We start from the raw sequence: 18,112 nt of genomic DNA, 5'->3' as shown, positions 1-18,112 counted from the left end.
ATCTTACTATGCCGTGACTTTGTCAAACAATACTTTAGAGAGGCATAATTGTAGTTCTTTCCAGACTTCTTTTAAAAGCTTTGCATGGTACTGCCTGCTTTTTATTCTTCCCTTTGAAGAGAATTTCATGTGGCCCTTTTTAGTCAGTCCACCCTTCTGCTTCAGGAGCTTGAAAAACAGAGTAATGGAGTCTAATTGTGTTTGCATGCAGCAAATACTGAAAGCAAAAGAAGGATGCCTGGGTTGCACACCACTTACTCTGCTAGGCTTTGTGCTTCTGACTATTAACAAAGCCGATTTATTTCTCCAGGAGTGATGCAATTCTTAACCTAAAATATGATGTCATTCTGCTGATTCTGCTTGGTTTGTAGAGTACAGTGAAGCCCTAGGAGGGTTTAGTGAGAAATATATTTATTATGATAATGAATCTGAGAAGTTAGTTGTCAGTCTGGACTAAGGTTGACTGGCAGGGGTTGCTTTATGAATAGCCCTTGGAGTATACTCTGTAGTTCATATGCAGTTTTAAATCACTGTAAACTTGTAGGCAGGTGCATATTACAATTGTCTGTTTTTCTTTTTAGGGCTCATGTAATCAAAGAAGTTTCTTTGTTGTGTGTATCTTTACAGAACACAACAGGAATTGAAAATGCATCAGGTGAGTTTAAAAATAAAATTTATACAAATTCATGACCTAGATGTTAGGCCAGCTATTGATTTTAAAACATAGCAACACGCACATACCCTCATTCCTTCCTCTTGGATGTTTGTGTTGGTTCCTTCGCCCCATTATCCGCCGTTGCTCTCACAATATGAATGTGTGTGTGGCAAGGCATGTGCATTGCTTGCTGTGGGTTGCTGCTGTTGCTTTGCTTCCCAAGGGGGACGAACTCTTAGGAACTTTAGCTCCAGATTTCCCTTTTTAACCTTTCTTCTGCCACATTCAGCTTGAGGGGTTTGTGTTTCTTTGTTTGGTACATATTAAGCTTTTATTTTCTGAACTTTCTATTTTTCAATTTTCCAAGATTGAAAGTCATTTTTAGAGACCATAGCTGATCAAACAGAAACTTTCAAGTATTTTGTCCTTGAAAGTCCATTGTATAAAATACAGAAGGCAGATACTGAAATATAAGATGTTTTTCTCTTGCAGGAGGGTGTGTGATTACTGGGAGATTAAATTATTTTGCTATGGATATTTCCATAACCTCAAGGGTGTTCTGATGAGTAATATTAGCCATGTGATTTTCATGCATTCTAGAGCAATATTCTTATTTTTTGTCTCATTCTCACAGTTATAGACATTTATGGATGCTAGAAATGGTCTCCTAAAAATTTTTGTAAGTGCACCTTTAATCCCAGTACTTGGGAGGTAAAGGCAGATGGATCTCTGTGAGTTTGAAGCTGGCCTGGTTTACATATCAAGTTCCAGGACAGCCAGAACTACAGAATAGAGAGACCTTGTCTCAAAGAAAAAAAAAAAAAAAGAAAGAAAGAAAGATTAATTTATGGATGTCAGAAACATTCTCTTAAAATTTTTTATAAGTAACTTTTAAAAGAGATGAAACCCAAAAATGTAAAGTATGTAAATTTCTTTTTTACTTCATAGCTTAAAACTCTGTGGACTTGAAAACATTTTGTATCTTATCAATTGAAACTTTAGATATCTTTTTGTCATTTCCAGGTGTTTTTAATTAGAAACCATAAGTATAATTTTGTGAGGTGATGAGATTTAATACATTCTGTCCTGGGTTACATTGAGAGAGGTGAAATTGTTGGAGTGGATCTTTTTGATTTCTTTTCATTGCTTTCATTATCAGAAATAAGCTTATTTTAATATAGAGGACTATACTCATAAACATGAGTCTGGCAAGCACATGAGCACATGGTCTCTATTATAGTAATAGTTGAAGATTTACTGACATGCTTTTGAAGGCAGATTATATTTGAAATGGTGAGGGGATAGGGAAAAAGCAGAATGGATTTTCAGTCATCATACATCAGAGGTATATTTATGTATGCATTTCATTTTTTCTCTTATTGTAAGATTGATTCTTAATGTGAACCTGGTCACTCAAAGGCAGTGACTTTTCTGTAGTCTGGGACTCGTTAGAGGAGTCAGTCTGGGCTAGAGTGATGGTGACTTTCTGAAGTGAATTTGAGTGTGGACTGTTCTTGCTGTGTTTTGTGTTCATTTATTATCTGAGAAGCTGACAGTTAAGCTTAGGCTTAACTGTGCATTGCTTTTCATTCCCTACTGAATTAGTAAGATTTCAAATGTTCTTGGACCTTATTATTATTTTCTGATACTTTACACTTTGCTTTAATGTCCCAATTGTGTCAAAGAGTGTATACTATTCAAAAACAGTTGTAGCAATAACCATTTCACTTTTTGGTTCTTTAGCAATCTCACGTTACTTTTGACAAGTTTTAACATTAGATCTGTACAGGGCTTCCTTTGATGCCAAGTGCCAGGTATAGGACGAAAGTATCCATGTGTGTTCTAATGGCTAGCACGTTTCTTATTTGTGTAATTTAAATGGGCTGGCAGTGAGGAAAGTTTTATTTGGATTGTAAAACCCTTCCATTTTTCCTGACTAAAACTTTTAGCGTTTTCAGTTAAATTTCTTTATTATGCTGAAATATTAAGTTAATCAATATTTCCAATATTGTTATTATAATAAAAATAAGAATATTATTCAGAATAGTTTATGGCTTTTGTTCTTGTATTTATCACTCTCATTGTCAACCAGATTGTACTAAAATTTTCCAAATAACTGCACAACAAAATTCAGGTGGAAAAAAGTTTGAACTTGAACAAGACTGACTTATAATTAAAATCCTAAAGTTGTTTTATGATTGGTTGGAATTTTCCCTCTAGGAAATGATTAGCATCTCTCTGTTGCATTTCAGCAGTCAAAACTTCTCATAATGGCTGTGATCTCAGAGGCATTAGCATAGACTCACTTTTCTCCCATGAATGAGCCATTTGAGGCACAGGGATGATCTGGTTATGGTCACGGTGCTTGTGAGAATTCTTTAGGAGGAGCAGTGGAGTTCAGAGCCTGCCCATACTGTACACACCACCTGTCACATTCTGTTGTCCTGGTGTGTTCTAAGTCCCTCCTAGAGAGGCAGTTTGCTAGACTTCTCTCTGAAGCCATTTCTGGGGTTCCACATGCCCCAGAACATTAGTTCTTTATCTTTCTTCCTCATCCCTGTTACTCATTTAGTACTTACTCTTGCCATCTCTTTGATCTTGAGAGGGAGTACAGCTTGCTCTGCAGGTGAGTCCTTGTTCCTCCTCACAGTCATGCCTGGCTGGCAGGCAGGGTCATGTTTGTCCTCCTTTTTTATTTTCTTCATTTTTTTTGGATCTTAGCTGTCCTTTTTTTCCTCACTAGCATTCTACACTAACCCTGTACAGTTGCTCCTGCACTTTCAGTATGGTTATATCCTGCTAAACTCATTGTAAAGGTTTTTTTTTTTTTCCTTTGTATTTCAGACTGATCTAAATTGGAGATCATCTCTGTGATGTTCTCCTGGTTCCTAGGTTATTTAGTGACATAATGCAAATAGGCTCAAAGTAGTCTAAGTTAGATATGTTTTAGAGTTTAATTCCATTTTGTATCTGTTGAATTCTTAGCACACTTGCCAAGTACTCTGTTAAGAATGTATGTACCTGGGCCTGGCGGTGGTGGCTCATGCCTTTAATCCCAACACTTGGGAGGCAGAGCCAGGCGGATCTCTGTGAGTTCGAGGCCAGCCTGGTCTACAGAGCGAGATCCAGGACAGGCACCAAAACTACAGAGAGAAACCCTGTCTCAAAACAAACACAAACAAACAAACAAGAATGTATGTGCCTAATTTAAAAAAAAAAAAGAATGTATGTGCTGGGCATGGTGGAGGAGAGGGAGTACAGCTTGCTGTGCAGGTGAGTCCTTGTTCCATTTTACAGTCATGCCTGGCTGGCAGGCAGGGTCATGTTTGTCTTCCTTTTTTATTTTCTCCATTTTTTTTTTTTTTTTAATCATAGCTGTCCTTTCTTTCCTCACTAGCATTCTACACTAACCCTGTAGTGTAGATCCCAGTTCTCGGGAGGCAGAGGCAGGTGGATATCTGTGGGTTTGGGACCAGCCTGGTCTACAAAGAGAGTTCCAGGACATCCAGGGCTGACACACAGAGAAACCCTGTCTTAAAAATGAAACAACAGCATTGGGGAGGCAGAGCAGGCGAATCTCTGTGAGTTCGAGGCCAGCCTGGGCTACCAAGTGAGTTTCCAGGAAAGGCCCAAAGCTACATAGAGAAACCCTGTCTCGAAACACCCCCCAAAAAAAAGAAACAAAAGCAAAACAACCCCCCCAAAAAAAACAAACCCAAATCAAAAGCAAACAAGTAGAATGTATAAATATTCTCCTGTTAATACCGTATTTGTAAAACACCCTATGAAGTGCAGGCATTAGAATTCTCATTTTATGACTGAAGACATTGAGGCCCAGAGAGATGGCCATTCCAGAGGAAGAAAAGGAGCTTTGCAGTCTACTAAGCAGCCAGAGAGTACACTGGGCTATGCAGAGGTAGCAAACAGCTCCCCAGCTCAGTGGCTTAAAACAGCACTAACTTACTTCCTTGTCTTTGCTACATTCTGTTGTTGGTTGTTTTTTGGCTTTTTTTGGGGGGGGGGGGGGCTTGCTACTCAGCTTTCAAATAAATCACACACAGTGGCTTATTCTTCTAAATGTCCAGCCTTAGCTTGGCTTATTTCTTGCCAGCTTCCCTTAACTTAAATTATCCCATCTTTTTGCCTCTGGGCTTTTCCCGTTCTCTTACTTCTGTAAATCTTACTCTTACTCTGTGGCTTGCTGTGTAGATAGGTGGCTGGCCCCTCCAGTCCTCCTTCTCTGGCTACCACTCTCTTTCCTCCCAGATTTCTCCTTCTATATATCCTCTCTGCTTGCAGGCCCTGCCTATCCTTTCTCCTGCCTCACTATTGGCTATTCAGTTCTTTATTAGATCATTATGTGTTTTAGATAGGCAAAGGAACACAACTTCTTAGAGTTAAACGAATGCAACATAAACAAAACCAACACACCTTAAAATAATATTCTACAACAACATACTCTGTGTAGATTAATATGGTGCTGTGCTGCTATAGTTACACAAGTACAAGGGTCAGTGGAGGCTTGGTCTTAATATGTGACATTAATTGGCCACACCTTTTGGTATATATCATTTAAATTAGTGTGGTGGGGGATTGTATCTGCTAGCAGAGAAAAATTAGTATTTAAGGACAGCTATGAGGATTTACTGTGAGTACCTTTATTACTAATTTACTGAGTTACACAGTCCCCCTCATTCTTTGTATAGCTCAAATTATTATTAATATTTGCAATATAGTGACTATAATGCAATAAAGTGACTATAGTCACAGCATCTCCTTGTTCTAAACAGTGATCTATGTATGTTACTGCTGTTAACCAGTAGCAGGGCAGTTTAGCTTTCTGTGATAGTTTTAGAGACCAGTAAAAGAACAAAGAAACTGTGACCACTCAGTTTCACACATCCAGCTCTGAGCACTGTTCTAAGCCATCTGCAGCTCTTATCTTGACCGACCGACCATCCTAGGTGTTTATTTGTTCCCATGCACAGAACACCTCCTAGCATGTTGTGGACACTGCAGTGAGCCAAGCACTGCAGCCTGTATGCTTGGAGGAAGCAGGCAAGGCCATTTCCAGTGGATAGTGAAAGTACTGTGAAGGCAATCAATGCAGCAGGTGCTAGTGAGGAAGCATGGCGGTGGAGTTAGAGGAAGCTCACTGGGTTACACAGAAGGCTGGTCTGAGAGGCCATCTTAGAGCCAAGATGGGACACAGCCAGCACTGAAGTGCACACTGATCTAGGAAAAGAAAACAACAGGCAGAGTAACACACATTCGATCCTTAGGGGAGGGCCTGAGCTTGGTTTAAGAAGATTGGTGCCATCAGAGACTACAGTACAGGGTGATATTGGTGTGAGAGTCAGTGCTGTGGGAAGGCATTTGTATTTTATTGAAAGTGCTGTCCGATTTGCTCTAGAGCCAAGGATGTATGGTAGGGATGTGGTAACAAGCCTGTTCATTTTTGAGACCTGCAACATGTTGGAGCACAGTTCTTCAGTTGGACAATTTAAGCTTTTGGGAAGAGGCTACTTTTTTTTTTGTACTATAGATTTGATTTGACTGATGTTTTTTTCCAAGGTGGTGTATAAGAATTTTCTGTTGTGTGTGTCTGTCTGTAAACTGTTACTACAACCAGTTGTTCCTTAATCAAATGCAATTAAATGCTGTTTTAGTGTCCTGAAGCGTGATTGATTCTTTTCCCCATTGATTGTCCTAGTATTAGCTTGAAGTACCCTCCTCAGCTCCCCCTCCCCTCACCCCCATTTTAAAGAGACAGATTCTGGCTGTGTAGATTGGGTTGGCCTCAAAAGTATAAACAGGCAAGAATTGTTTGAATATTGGATACCCTAAGATTAAATCTTAGGTGTGTTTTGTTTGTAACAAGTGCTGTAGTGATAATTATTAGCCTATTGCAACAGTGATGTATAGCTTTGCATGAAGGATTCTTCTTTTATATTTTTTTTCTTTATTTTTATGTGTATGAGTGTTTGCCTGCATGTATGCCATGTGTATCACATGCTTGCCTGATGACCACGGAAACCAGAAGAGGGTATCAGATCATGTAAACTGGGGTTATAGGTCCTGTGCAAGAGCAGCAAGTTCTTTTAACCACTGAGCTGCCTCTCCAGCTCCAAAATATTCTTTTTTTTTAAACAGATTTTTGTTTGTTTTGTTTTTATTTTTGTTTTTTGAGGCAGGGTTTCTTTGTGTAGCCTTGGCTGCCCTAGAACTCACTCTGTAGGCCAGGATGGCCTCAAACTTAGAGAGATCCACCTGCCTCTGACTCATGAGTGCTGGGATTAAAGGCGTGCACCACAACCACTTGGCTCCAAAGTATTCTTTTTTTGATTTTTTTTTAAAAGATTTATTTATTTATTATGTATGCAGTGTTCTGCCTACATGTATGTCTGCAGGCCAGAAGAGGATACCAGATCTCATTACAGATGGTTGTGAGCCACCATGTGGTTGCTGGGAATTGAACTCAAGGACCTCTGGAAGAGCAGAGCTTCTGAGCTATCTCTCCAGCCCCTCCAAAGTATTCTTAATGTTAAACCCTGCTGAGTAGAATCCCCCGTAATCTGCTGCTCTCTTTCAGTATCTGGATCAGATTCTTTAAGTGTTTTGGTGGGTTAAAACTGGTGTGATAATTTGTAGTTACTTTTTGGGTAAAGTGTGTAAGTGGAATTACTACATTCTTGTGAAAGGCCAATAAAATTTGCTCATTCATTTGTGTGTGTGTGATACATATTTTTGGTTTATTGAGACAAAAAGTCTCTCTACATAGCCCTGGTTGCCCTGGAACTCACTGTATAGACCAGGACAGCCTTGAACTCACAGAAATTCCCAGCCTCTGCCTGCAAAGTGGTGAGATTAAAGATGTGTACCACCATGCCCAATCTTTATTCTTTTATTTTTAAAAGCCAGAACCATTAGTCCATATTGCACATGTAAAATGTGGATGGCACCTTCTGTACTAGCCACTATTTCAGCAGTTATTTTACCAATGGCAGCTGGCAGCTGGCAGAGTGTGTGGAGAGAGGGACTGTGGTGAGGGAGGAGAGGCTGGTTCTGAGTCCACATGGAACCATAGCAAAGAGGGATGAGGTCAGTTTCATGGGCCTTGTAAAAGACTAGGGGGGATTTTGCCTGAGGGATGGGAGAGTTTCGAGTAGAGAAATGTTTGAATTGGGTTAATAAATAAATCTTATACTCTATTATATTGGTATTCCTGTCCTTTAAGTCTGATATCCTAAAGGTTCATTTTTGGTTTAGTGATGATTTAAAGATTAATATGTATTTAGGATCATAAATTATGAGGTCAGCTAGATTTTTATTTCTTTGTATGTAAATTAACTTTTCTATCTGTAAATATACAGTATTTAAAACTTTAATTTCATACACTTAAAAATACTTATTCTATTTATGTGTGTGTGCATGTGTCTGTTTGAAGGTGCCCATGGAGGCACTGCATTCCTTAGAACTGGAGCTCCAGGTACTCCTGCGCCTCCGGATGGGGATTCTGGGATCCCGACTCTGTCCTTGAGATTTACCAGCAAGTGCTCTTGACCGCTGGACCAGCTCTCAACCCTGCTTTAGTGTTTTCTTGCAAGGAGGTGTTTAATACACATACTTTGGTTTCCTTTACTGTGGACATTGCATTTATTCCAGTTGTTGTATTTTTAAAGTTTGATACTGTTTTGTACTTTAAAGTGTTTTCCCATCATCTCCATTCTTGTTGAAATTTAGGGCTGCTGGAGTTTGTCCTCAGTAGTACTGTTTTTCTGCTGCGATGTTTATTAAGCTCTTTGTTGTTGTTTGCCTTAGGTTTCTACTGTGGTTGTATATTGTTACTACTTTCCTGTTTTCTCAGTATCTCATTAACATTTTTCCTCAAATATTTGTCTCTGAGCTTAAGTTTTAAATTGTTTGATATTAAAGGAGACTTCTAGGCCATTTTTTTCTAGATTTTTTTTCCTTAAGTGTGATTTGTGTACAGCATAGTATACCCATTTGACACACATCTGCACACATGGAGTTATGGCCATCTCCTGGCTCCAGGATATTTCTGTTTCTCAGGGCTTCTCTTGCCCATTAGTCCTCCACCCTAGCTAGCGGCTCCTGATGAGCTCTGTGTCTCCATGGAGTGGTTTGTCTTGTTCTCGAGTGTCATAGACATGCAGTCATACAGAGCATGTTCTGTGTCTTCTGATGGTTTTGCAGTCTATCCAGGTTGTTGTCTGCCTTGCAGCTTCATTTCCTTTGCAGAATTCTTTTGATACCATCTGAGTATTTAGCCGAGTCTGTCCATAGGTCTGATTCTACCAGGTGGTTAGTTCTGTGGTGGCTTCTCACTTTCATTTTCATTATCTTCTTCTCTCTTTTTCCTAACACTAAAAATAGTCTGTCTTAGCATATACTAATTATGTGCCAAAGAAATGTTTATAAGTATAAATACAAATTTAAATCTTCAGACTTAAAAAGACTTCCATAGGTATTCCTAGTTGTTATGATTTAGATCTAAATAAATGTCTAGTTTAAGAAATTTATATTCTAATGATGGTACTTAAATCTCATGTTAAATCCTGTAATCTGCTAGATAGCAGTTTTTTTTTTTAACAGCAATTTTTATAAAACATGGATTTTTTTTTTTCCCCCGAGACAGGGTTTTCCTGTGTAGCTTTGTGTCTTTCCTGGAACTCGCTTTGTAGACCAGGCTGGCCTCGAACTTACAGAGATCCACCTACCTCTACCTCCCAAGTGCTGGGATTAAAAGTCTGCGCCACCACCGCCGCCGCTGCCGCCGCCACCACCACCACCACCACCACCCAGCTGTTTTGTTTTTTTTTTTTTTTTTTTTTTAAATGAAACTGTTAGATTATCTGAAAATTGGGGAAAAAAAAAAACAATAACAACCTGGGTTGTGTTTCTTTTTCTTTTTTTTTTTTCAGAGCTGAGGACTGAACCCAGGGCCTTGTGCTTGCTAGGCAAGCAGTCTACCACTGGGCTAAATCCCCAACCCCTTGTGTTTCTTTAAGTAACTGGAAAGCTTTGCTTTTTTGTGTTGTTTGGACATGATGATGTGGTAGATGAGCATTAGAGCAGTTTTACTGTACCTCATTGTGTGGTCTTTGGTCATTACCCATGCTCAACTCTGAAGCCACTCCCTCTGTAACCTGACTGACTTCTTGGCTGTAGCTTGTTACCTGATGGGTTAGGGTAGACCTGTGGTTACAGTCAGTGGTAAATGGATTAGTAAAAGGAAGCCTCCAGGCTGCAGCCTGGGAAGTGGGAACTCTGTAAATTATTTCTGCTACATCAGCCAGCAGCTACATGCTGGTTCTGCCTTCTAGTGCCTTTGTTGTTGTTAGATTAAAATCTTCATTCATCATTACTGTTGTGTGTGAGTGTATAATGTGTGCTGGGGGTGGGGGCCCACATATGCCACAGACTGTCAGAGGTCAACTTTGAGGAGTCTATTATCTTTCTACTGTGGATTCTGGGATTTGAACTCAAGGCATCATGCTTGCATGGTAAGTGCTTTTCCCTGCTGAATTGTCTTGCCGGCCCTCTAATGCCTTCTAATTCCTCTTATTGCCAACTTGAGCTCAGACTTTTGCTTGTTCCATTACAGCAACCTCATGGGTTGTGAAGCTGAGAGCTTTTCCATAGACCTTGAGTCCTGTGTGTCTATGACATGAAACTGATGGAAACTCAGAAGGAGCGGCCATAGTGGGTTGTTTCTCCTCATGAATAAGCTGGGATTCAAACTGAACTTGAAAAGATGAAGAGGACATTGCTTGGTTGGAAGAATGGAGGCCTAGGAGGAGTAGCAGCATAAAAGCCTGCCCTTAAGAGAGACCCCCCTGATCTAGAGGAGGAAGAACACAGAGGCTATGCCTGGTGTTTGTCAGGGGCCAGGGCAAGATGGGAGCCTTTTTATTTGCCCCCAAAAGAATTGTGGGATTTTTGTTTGTTTGTTTCTTTTTTGTCTTTAAAACATTCAGTAGACCAAATAAACCCACCTAACAGTCTGTCTGTAGCCTCTGTTTGCTGGCCTTGATGGAAATAGTTTAAAAAGTGGCAATTTAGATCTTGGCTTTGGGGGATGGGGCAGGACCTTGAATTTGTATGAGGTAGGTGTGTGTGTGTGTGTGTGTGTGTGTGTGTGTGTGTGTGTGTGTGTGTGTGTAACAGGGAGGGGAGGTTAGATGTATAATTAGCGATCAAACCTAGGGCCTTGCCCATGCTAGACATGAACCTTAACACTGAACCACATCCTCAACTCTGTTTATGACTCTTGCTGTTGTTAATTTTGATGGGAATACCTGCATGTCTCTGTAGCACAAATCTTAAAAGGTCTTAATATAAACAAACCCAGAACCAGATATTGGGGTAAATGCTGAAAGATCAGAGAAGCAGAACAAGCCACAGCTTCCTCACCTCTCCAATTCCTCAGCTGGTCCTGTTTCCTCAGACTGGAAGCCTCTGAGTCCTCATCCAGAATGAATCTCAGATGAACTGTTGCTCAAAAGCCTAAAAGCTTAACCAGCCAAAATGCTTCTAGTTTCTGGTCTTCACGCCTTATATATCTTTCTGCTATCTGCCATCACTCCCTGGGATTAAAGGCTCACTTTCTGGGATTAAAGGAGTGTGTCACCATGTCTGGCTGTTTCCATTGTGGCCTTGAACTCAGAGATCCAGAGGGATTTCTGCCTCTGGAATGCTAGGATTAAAGGTGTGAGTGCCACCATTTTCTGGCCTCTGTATCTAGTGGCTGTTCTGTTCTTTGACCCCAGATAAGTTTATTAGGGTGCACAATATTTTGGGGAACACAATACCACCACATGTCTCACATGAGCCTGTGGGCTACAGACAGGTCATACCTGCCCTACTTCATTGGCCCACTGAGCATTTGCTGCTATGCATGTGTGGGCCAAGTGGAGAGGGCCTTGCCATTTCAGGCTTCAGGGCAACAGAGGCCGTGCAGTGGATGAGAGCATCAGCTACAGTGGACTTCAAAGCTACAGGCATCTTGTTTGTGGCCAACATTCCTTACTGGAATTCCTTCCCACTTTGCTGACAAAAGCTCATGGCTTCACCTCTGACTGTCCCAGCCTTAGCTCTGGCTGCCTCTTGTACTTGTTTGTTTTAACTCTTTGGCTTTTTGGGGGGCCTGCCACCCAGCTCCCAAATAAATCACACATGGAGGCTTATCCTTAGTTACAAATGTCCGGCTTTAGCTTGGCTTGTTTCTTGCCAGCGTTTCTTAAATTATCCAATCTACCTTTTGCCTCTGAGCTTTTTTTGTTTCTTACCTTCTGTATATTTAACTTTCACTCTTACTCTGTGGCTGGCTTGTGTGGCTGGGTGGCTGGCCCCTATAGCATCCTCCTCTCCTTGTTCTTGATCCTTCTTAATTTTTTTTCCTCCCAGATTTCTCCTTTTTATTCTCCTTGCCTGCTGGCCCTGCCTGTCCTTTTTCCTGCCTCCCTGTTGGCCATTCAGCTCTTTATTAGCCCATCAGGTGTTTCAGACACAACTGCGCAGAGTTAAACAAATGCAAAATAACAAAAGTAACACACCTTGGGGTTGGGGATTTAACTCAGTGGTAGAATGCTTGCCTAGCAAGTGCAAGGCCCTGGGTTTGGTCCTCAGCTCCAAGGTTAAAAAAAAAAAGGTAAGTAACACACCTTAAAGTAATATTCTACAACAGCCACTTTCATCTCCTCTGCCCTGAACACGTTGGCCCTTTTTTGCTTAGTTGCTCTCTGAGTTCACCAGGGTTCTTCCTAGTCATGATTTGGTCCCTACTATTGCCTTTTGCACATTTTCTCTGAAGTGGCACCTCTATTCCCATCCCATCACTGCTCCCCTTTCTATGCTTGATTTTGATTCTGAGCATTGGGAATTGCTTGCATTTAATTTAATGTCCTTACCACAGAGATGCATTGTTGGGGTAAATGTGATGTGTAGTCTGGACTGCAGTAGGGACTCAGAAATATATCAGTGCACTAGTACTGAGTAGACATTTATTATAGTTTCTTTTAGATTAAGACCAAAGTGAGAAACAGTTGTGATTGTTTCATGTAAGAAGGCCAGCCAGTTCGGAGTATGAAACTGTATCTGGTACTATCATAGTAAATGTAGAAAAGAGCCCAGCTTATGAATGCTGTAGGGGAAAGAATTAAAGAAAAATTCCTTTGTTCCAAAGATTTATTTCTAAATTGCTTGTTTCTAAAATTGCATTTTCTAATAAAAAGGATTTTTGTGTAGTTAGTCGGTATCCATGGTTTCTGCACCTCTAGACTTTACAAAGTTCAGGTTGAAAATATTTGGATGGCAAACTTGTTTCTGCATTTAACATGTAGAGGATTCTCTCTTTCCCGTGTTCCCTAAATAATAATGTTTAACATCTATTTACATAGTGCTTAACCCATACTTTGTGGGTTTAAAGTACATGAGAAGGTGTGTGCAGGGCATATATACATTCTGTGCCGATTATGTAAAGAACTTGAGCATTTTTGGATTTTGTTACTACAGATGTGTGGGTGCAAGTGGGATCAGCCCCAAGGAGTATCTGTCATAAATTCAAGACATTACCACACACATGGAAAAATGTGTCCTGAGAGATGACTCTGCTAGTTCAAGTCTGTCCCTCTTAAGAAGGACAGGGTCATGGTGGTGGAGAAGTGGCTTAGTAGGTTAACAGCTGCTCTTGGGGAGGGTCTGGGTCCACTTTTCAGCACCCACATGGCAACTCACAACTTTTTGTAACTCTAGTTCCTAGGGATTTGGAATCATCTTCTGGCCTCTGGGCACAAAGCACACATCAGGTACATATGTATACATGCAGGCAAACATACACACACAATATATTCTTTCAAAGATGTTACATTAGTTATCTTAACAAAGAATCAGATACTTATCTACCTATATAAATGCAAACAACATTTCAAGTCTCCAGCATTGAGAATGAGAGAGACACCATCTCTATCTACTGTAGTCTCACAGGGATGCATAGTCAACACAGTAAGTGTTATGATGCACAATCAACATGGTATGTAAGCAGTTAGGAAAAATTGCCTAGAAACCGATTACAAGACAAAACAAGGGAAGTGGGGTGATGGAGCCTGCCTTCTACTTCTCAAGCCACTGCTTTCTGAGAATGTGCTGAGCAGTTTGCAGCCTCGGAGATGTTCCAGCAGTTTGGCTGATGGAAGGGTGACGCCATGGCTGACAGGCTCTAGAGAGTTTTGCTGTGAACTTAGTTGAGTCTTATTTTCATTGAAGATAACTACAGTAGATTGCAAAGAGAGCTTCTCCTAGAAAGATGAGCCCACATTAAAATCTCATCTTCGTAATCCCAATACTTCAGGGACTGAGGCAGGAAGATCTTGAGATTGAGACTAGCCAGTTTGAGTGGAGGCCATTTAGCAAGACCAAAACCAAAACAAGACATAAGACACACCCAGGTAGCAGGTTGACCCCAAACAGGCTTAACCCCAGGCAGCTCTGTTGAAGCCCTTTATATTCACAGGCATTTCAGGAGTTTTAGTACATGTCTCCATTGAAGGGACATATTTCCTATGGAAGACCATGTCTGCCTTGGGCAATACCTCTTGCTGCTATTCCAGGAGTCTGGAAATTGTGCAGCAGAGCATCTTAGATGATTCCAGTGAGTCTTAATGGGAACCCACAGTAACTATTTGGGTTTCAAAGTTAGACCAGGGTTCAGAGTCAACTGTGAGCAACTTAGGCCACTTCCCTATGCCTCAGTTTCCTTGGTGTGTGTGTGTGTGTGTGTGTGTGTGTGTGTGTGTGTGTGTATACATAGGCATGTGTGTGAAGGGGATACCTCTTGGGGAGGATAGGTTAGGTGGGCCACAGCTAGAAAAGGAAGAAGGTTCTCATTGGTTATTCTAAGTGGCCAGACCGATACACTCATAATTCTGGCTAGTATTTATTGGTGTTATTGGCACCGTAGAAAAATCATGGTATAGGATACTGTCAGGTCAGTATTTTTCTTCCTTTGACAGAAAGCTTATTCATAATACCCAGCTTATAGATTAAAACATTTTAAAATGGGAATACCATATGTGGAAGTGAAAAATGCCTGCTAAGTTTATTCATATTTTTAGCTAATTAGAGGTACAGGAGGCTGTTTTGGGGGCAATTTGAAACTTCCATTTTTAGGAACTGTTGGATGACTTGTTGAAAAGGATGTCAGTCAGAGCAGAACAAAGTATTTGTGCTTCTGAAGCAAGCACACTAGTAGTTTGGCCTTGTTCCAGAGGTGACGTGTCTGTAACCATCCTCTTGGGCTTGCTGACTCCAAGCAGGCCAGAGAGTAGTCCATGATGATCGCAACTGAGTTTTATTAGAACAGCCTGGTGGGTTTTGTTTTTCTAAATTGAAACTCCAGGAGTTTTGAGTTTGGATGACTTTTTTTTTTCGGCAGAGGGGCTTGGTAATCTTTTTAGTTTTCTATGCAGCAAGTTATTCTAAAAGCTTGTTCTCCTCATTGACACCAGTCCCCTTATTCCTTACATAAACATCTAATACTAATCTTATTTCTTAAGATTCTGATGAGTTCCAGCCTAAATTTTGAGAATTAATTGTATAGCATACTTTATTTCCTGTCAACTCTGAGATATCATGCCTTTGCTGTCTAGTGACCTAGTACATAGTCATCAGCTATTGCTTCTTGGAAAGCCCCACTTGAAGTGAGGGTTAACAGTAAACTGTCATCTCTGTGCAATGTCCAAGCTGCTCAGGTTGCTGGAGGGATTCAGGAGGGGGGCAGCACCTGATAGGTGAAATGGCCCTCGTGGAGCGTGCTAAAATTATTCTTTTAAGGTTGTGGTGTACTGCTGGTAGCCTTTGATTTAGAAACAGGCATAAGCTGTACTTTGCTGTCCGCTTCTGTTAGAAGTTAAAGAGCAGTGTAGTGTTAAGGACTTACATATTTTGAAACTGGATATAGGTGGCTGGAGTAAAATAGATCCCGGTTTGCAAGTTGCTGGTGTTTTATTAGCAGTCTCAGTAGGTGGCACAGCAACTCCAGAGCTGCTGAACAACCTGTCCCAGTCTGCTTTGCATACTCCAGTTTCAGATAGTTTTCACTATTTGATTATTGGATGAGAAACTAAAAAGCAGTACAGAACAAAACAAAACAACACTGCTGGTTTCTTCCTTTTCCTATGATTCTTCCGCTGTTTGACTTACAGAACACTGAGTCTGTGACTGCCACTGAGACTCTGGCTGGGGTACCTGAGCATGTGCTTCGAGGACTTCCAGAGGAAGTGAGGCTTTTACCCTCTGCGGTTGACAAGACCCGCATTGGTGAGTATGCTCATCACAGGAGGCAGGCAGCAAAGAGTAGGCTGCTTGCTTTGGGAGCAGGGATCATGTTAGGTAAGCATTATGCAAAAAAAGGAAAGGTTGGCCCTCACTTAAATTATGTGGTGTATATGTACTTTCCACATAAGAATCCAGGGTGGACATGGGTTATAAAAGGAGACTAACAGGGTGGTGGTGGTGCAAGCCTTTAATCCCAGTACTTGGGAGGCAGAGGCAAGCAGATCTCTGAGTTCAAGGCCAGCCTGGTCTACAGAGCAGTTCCTGAACAACCAGGGTTAAACAGAGAAACCCTGTCTCAAAAAAACAGGGAGGGGTGGGAAGGAAACTACTCCCCCCCCCCAACCTCCAAACACACAGTGAACCTGCATATTCTGTCCTTGGCTGTGTGCCCCAGTGTGCCCTCCTCTGCATCCCTGTGAGCCTTGTTCCATAGAGTGGGCGGTTTCCTCTGATTTCGCTGTGCCTTGAGTGTGATTATGTTAGCACTTTATATCTGTCCCTGTTACTGATAGTGAGTCTGCTTTACTCATTGTTTTGCCATTTCCAGATACTTAGGGACCCTTAGGGGTATCTGAATGAACAACATAAGCTGGCTAAAATTTCTTGTTGAATACACAAGCTTGTATGTATTTGAATTTTGTTTTTGTGATATAAGTTTTAGATAGAAGGCAAAGAGTAAGTTGTCAAAATCTTGTAAGAGCATACTCTTGAATAGATCATGTTTATACCCTCCCTTTTGCCTTCTAGATGCTCTTCTGATGCTCAGTGAGTGTGACTCTGACAAGCACCTTTTCTAATTCTCATTGGAAATTTGCTTAGTGAGCAAATTTGAACAAAAGTGTTTGTCTCACAGTTTAGCCAACTGGTTGTTTCACAGATGCAGTTCCAAGTTGTCTTTGGTGGGAGTGGAGTGTATATGTATTAGCCACACATGGCAGGGCTAGCCTCCACCTCTTGTCTTACACATGAAGGATCCTGTCCAGAATGTGTGATTCTCTTGACTCCTGGGCTCTTGACATTCCATTGACTGTGCCTTATCCTGTCTGTGTGCTTCATGATAGGTGAATAAGAGACAGAAATAATCCTAAGGGATGCCGTGCATGAGCATGTATGTTGTCTGTTTGACACTCTGGGAGGCAAGCTGTCCCATGAGCTACGTTTCACGAAGCTAATGAGAGAGGAAAGAGTTTTCCACTCTAATTAGGCAAATCAACTTTGAAAGTATTTATTAATAAAAACCAAGTCCTAACCATTATAAAAACAACTTATGTTTAGTAGGGACTGTTTGAAATCTGTAGATAGACAATGAAGAATTTAAGTTATTTGTAGTTTTTTTCCATTTGTATTTTGTTTCTTGTGGGGGACCAGCCCCACACTTACTTACCCCAGAAACTCTTGAGGAATGAGGGATAAGAGATTTAGTTAGAAATGGAGGTGAGGAGGGAAACTGAGAGAAAACACAGGAGAGACTCTGGTGGGCCTGGATCCTTATCCACCGGCCCAGACCTTTATTCCAAAGGTTTATTTATAACAATGCCAAGGGGTGAAGCAAAAGACCTACCCCTTGCTAGTTACAGTCACCTGTTACCCAGGCCCGTGGTCCAATCAACCTCCCATGCAGTCCTGCTGGGTACAGCCACCAGGAAACCTAGTGGGCTCCAACAGTTTCTTATGTTAATTTTCAAGTTTTGTGTTTGTATTATATATGGTCTATTTTACATGTAAAAGTTAATATAAACTTTTAAAACATATTAAACATTGCAGACTCTTTACAGACTATTTAGAAAATACTGAGGGACTACAGAAGAAAACTCAGAATCCCCTGGAGGATATTATTTGGTTTGATTGAATTTACTCATAGTTACTTTGCTCTTGGGCAACCTTGCTTTTTAATTGTTTTGTAAAACTCAATGACATTAATGCTTTCAATATATAAAATAACCACATTACGTTATAAAAATATTGGTTTTGTTTTTTTAGGTGTCTGGGCCACTAAACCAATTTTAAAAGGGAAAAAGTTTGGGCCATTTGTTGGTGATAAGAAGAAGAGATCTCAGGTTAGGAATAATGTGTACATGTGGGAGGTAAGAGAGTTTCAAA

At 40.8% G+C, this 18,112-nt stretch overlaps 1 protein-coding gene across 1 annotated transcript in view; it reads left to right on the top strand.

The window, feature by feature from the left end:
• The window catches only part of Prdm2 (PR/SET domain 2), a 111,314-nt gene that overhangs the window by 19,613 nt on the left and 73,589 nt on the right, over positions 1-18,112 (top strand). The window contains exons 2-4 of the mRNA XM_028880663.2: positions 582-655; positions 15,880-15,994; positions 17,993-18,096. Of these exons, the coding sequence (XP_028736496.1) occupies positions 647-655; positions 15,880-15,994; positions 17,993-18,096 (228 nt within the window). The 5' untranslated portion in view covers positions 582-646. The remainder of the gene's footprint in view (positions 1-581; positions 656-15,879; positions 15,995-17,992; positions 18,097-18,112) is intronic.

This window comes from Peromyscus leucopus, chromosome 2, assembly GCF_004664715.2.
Source record: "Peromyscus leucopus breed LL Stock chromosome 2, UCI_PerLeu_2.1, whole genome shotgun sequence".
Lineage (NCBI taxonomy): Eukaryota > Metazoa > Chordata > Mammalia > Rodentia > Cricetidae > Peromyscus > Peromyscus leucopus.
Note: the sequence above shows the minus strand (reverse complement) of the source record. Positions and strands in the feature narration are given on the sequence as shown.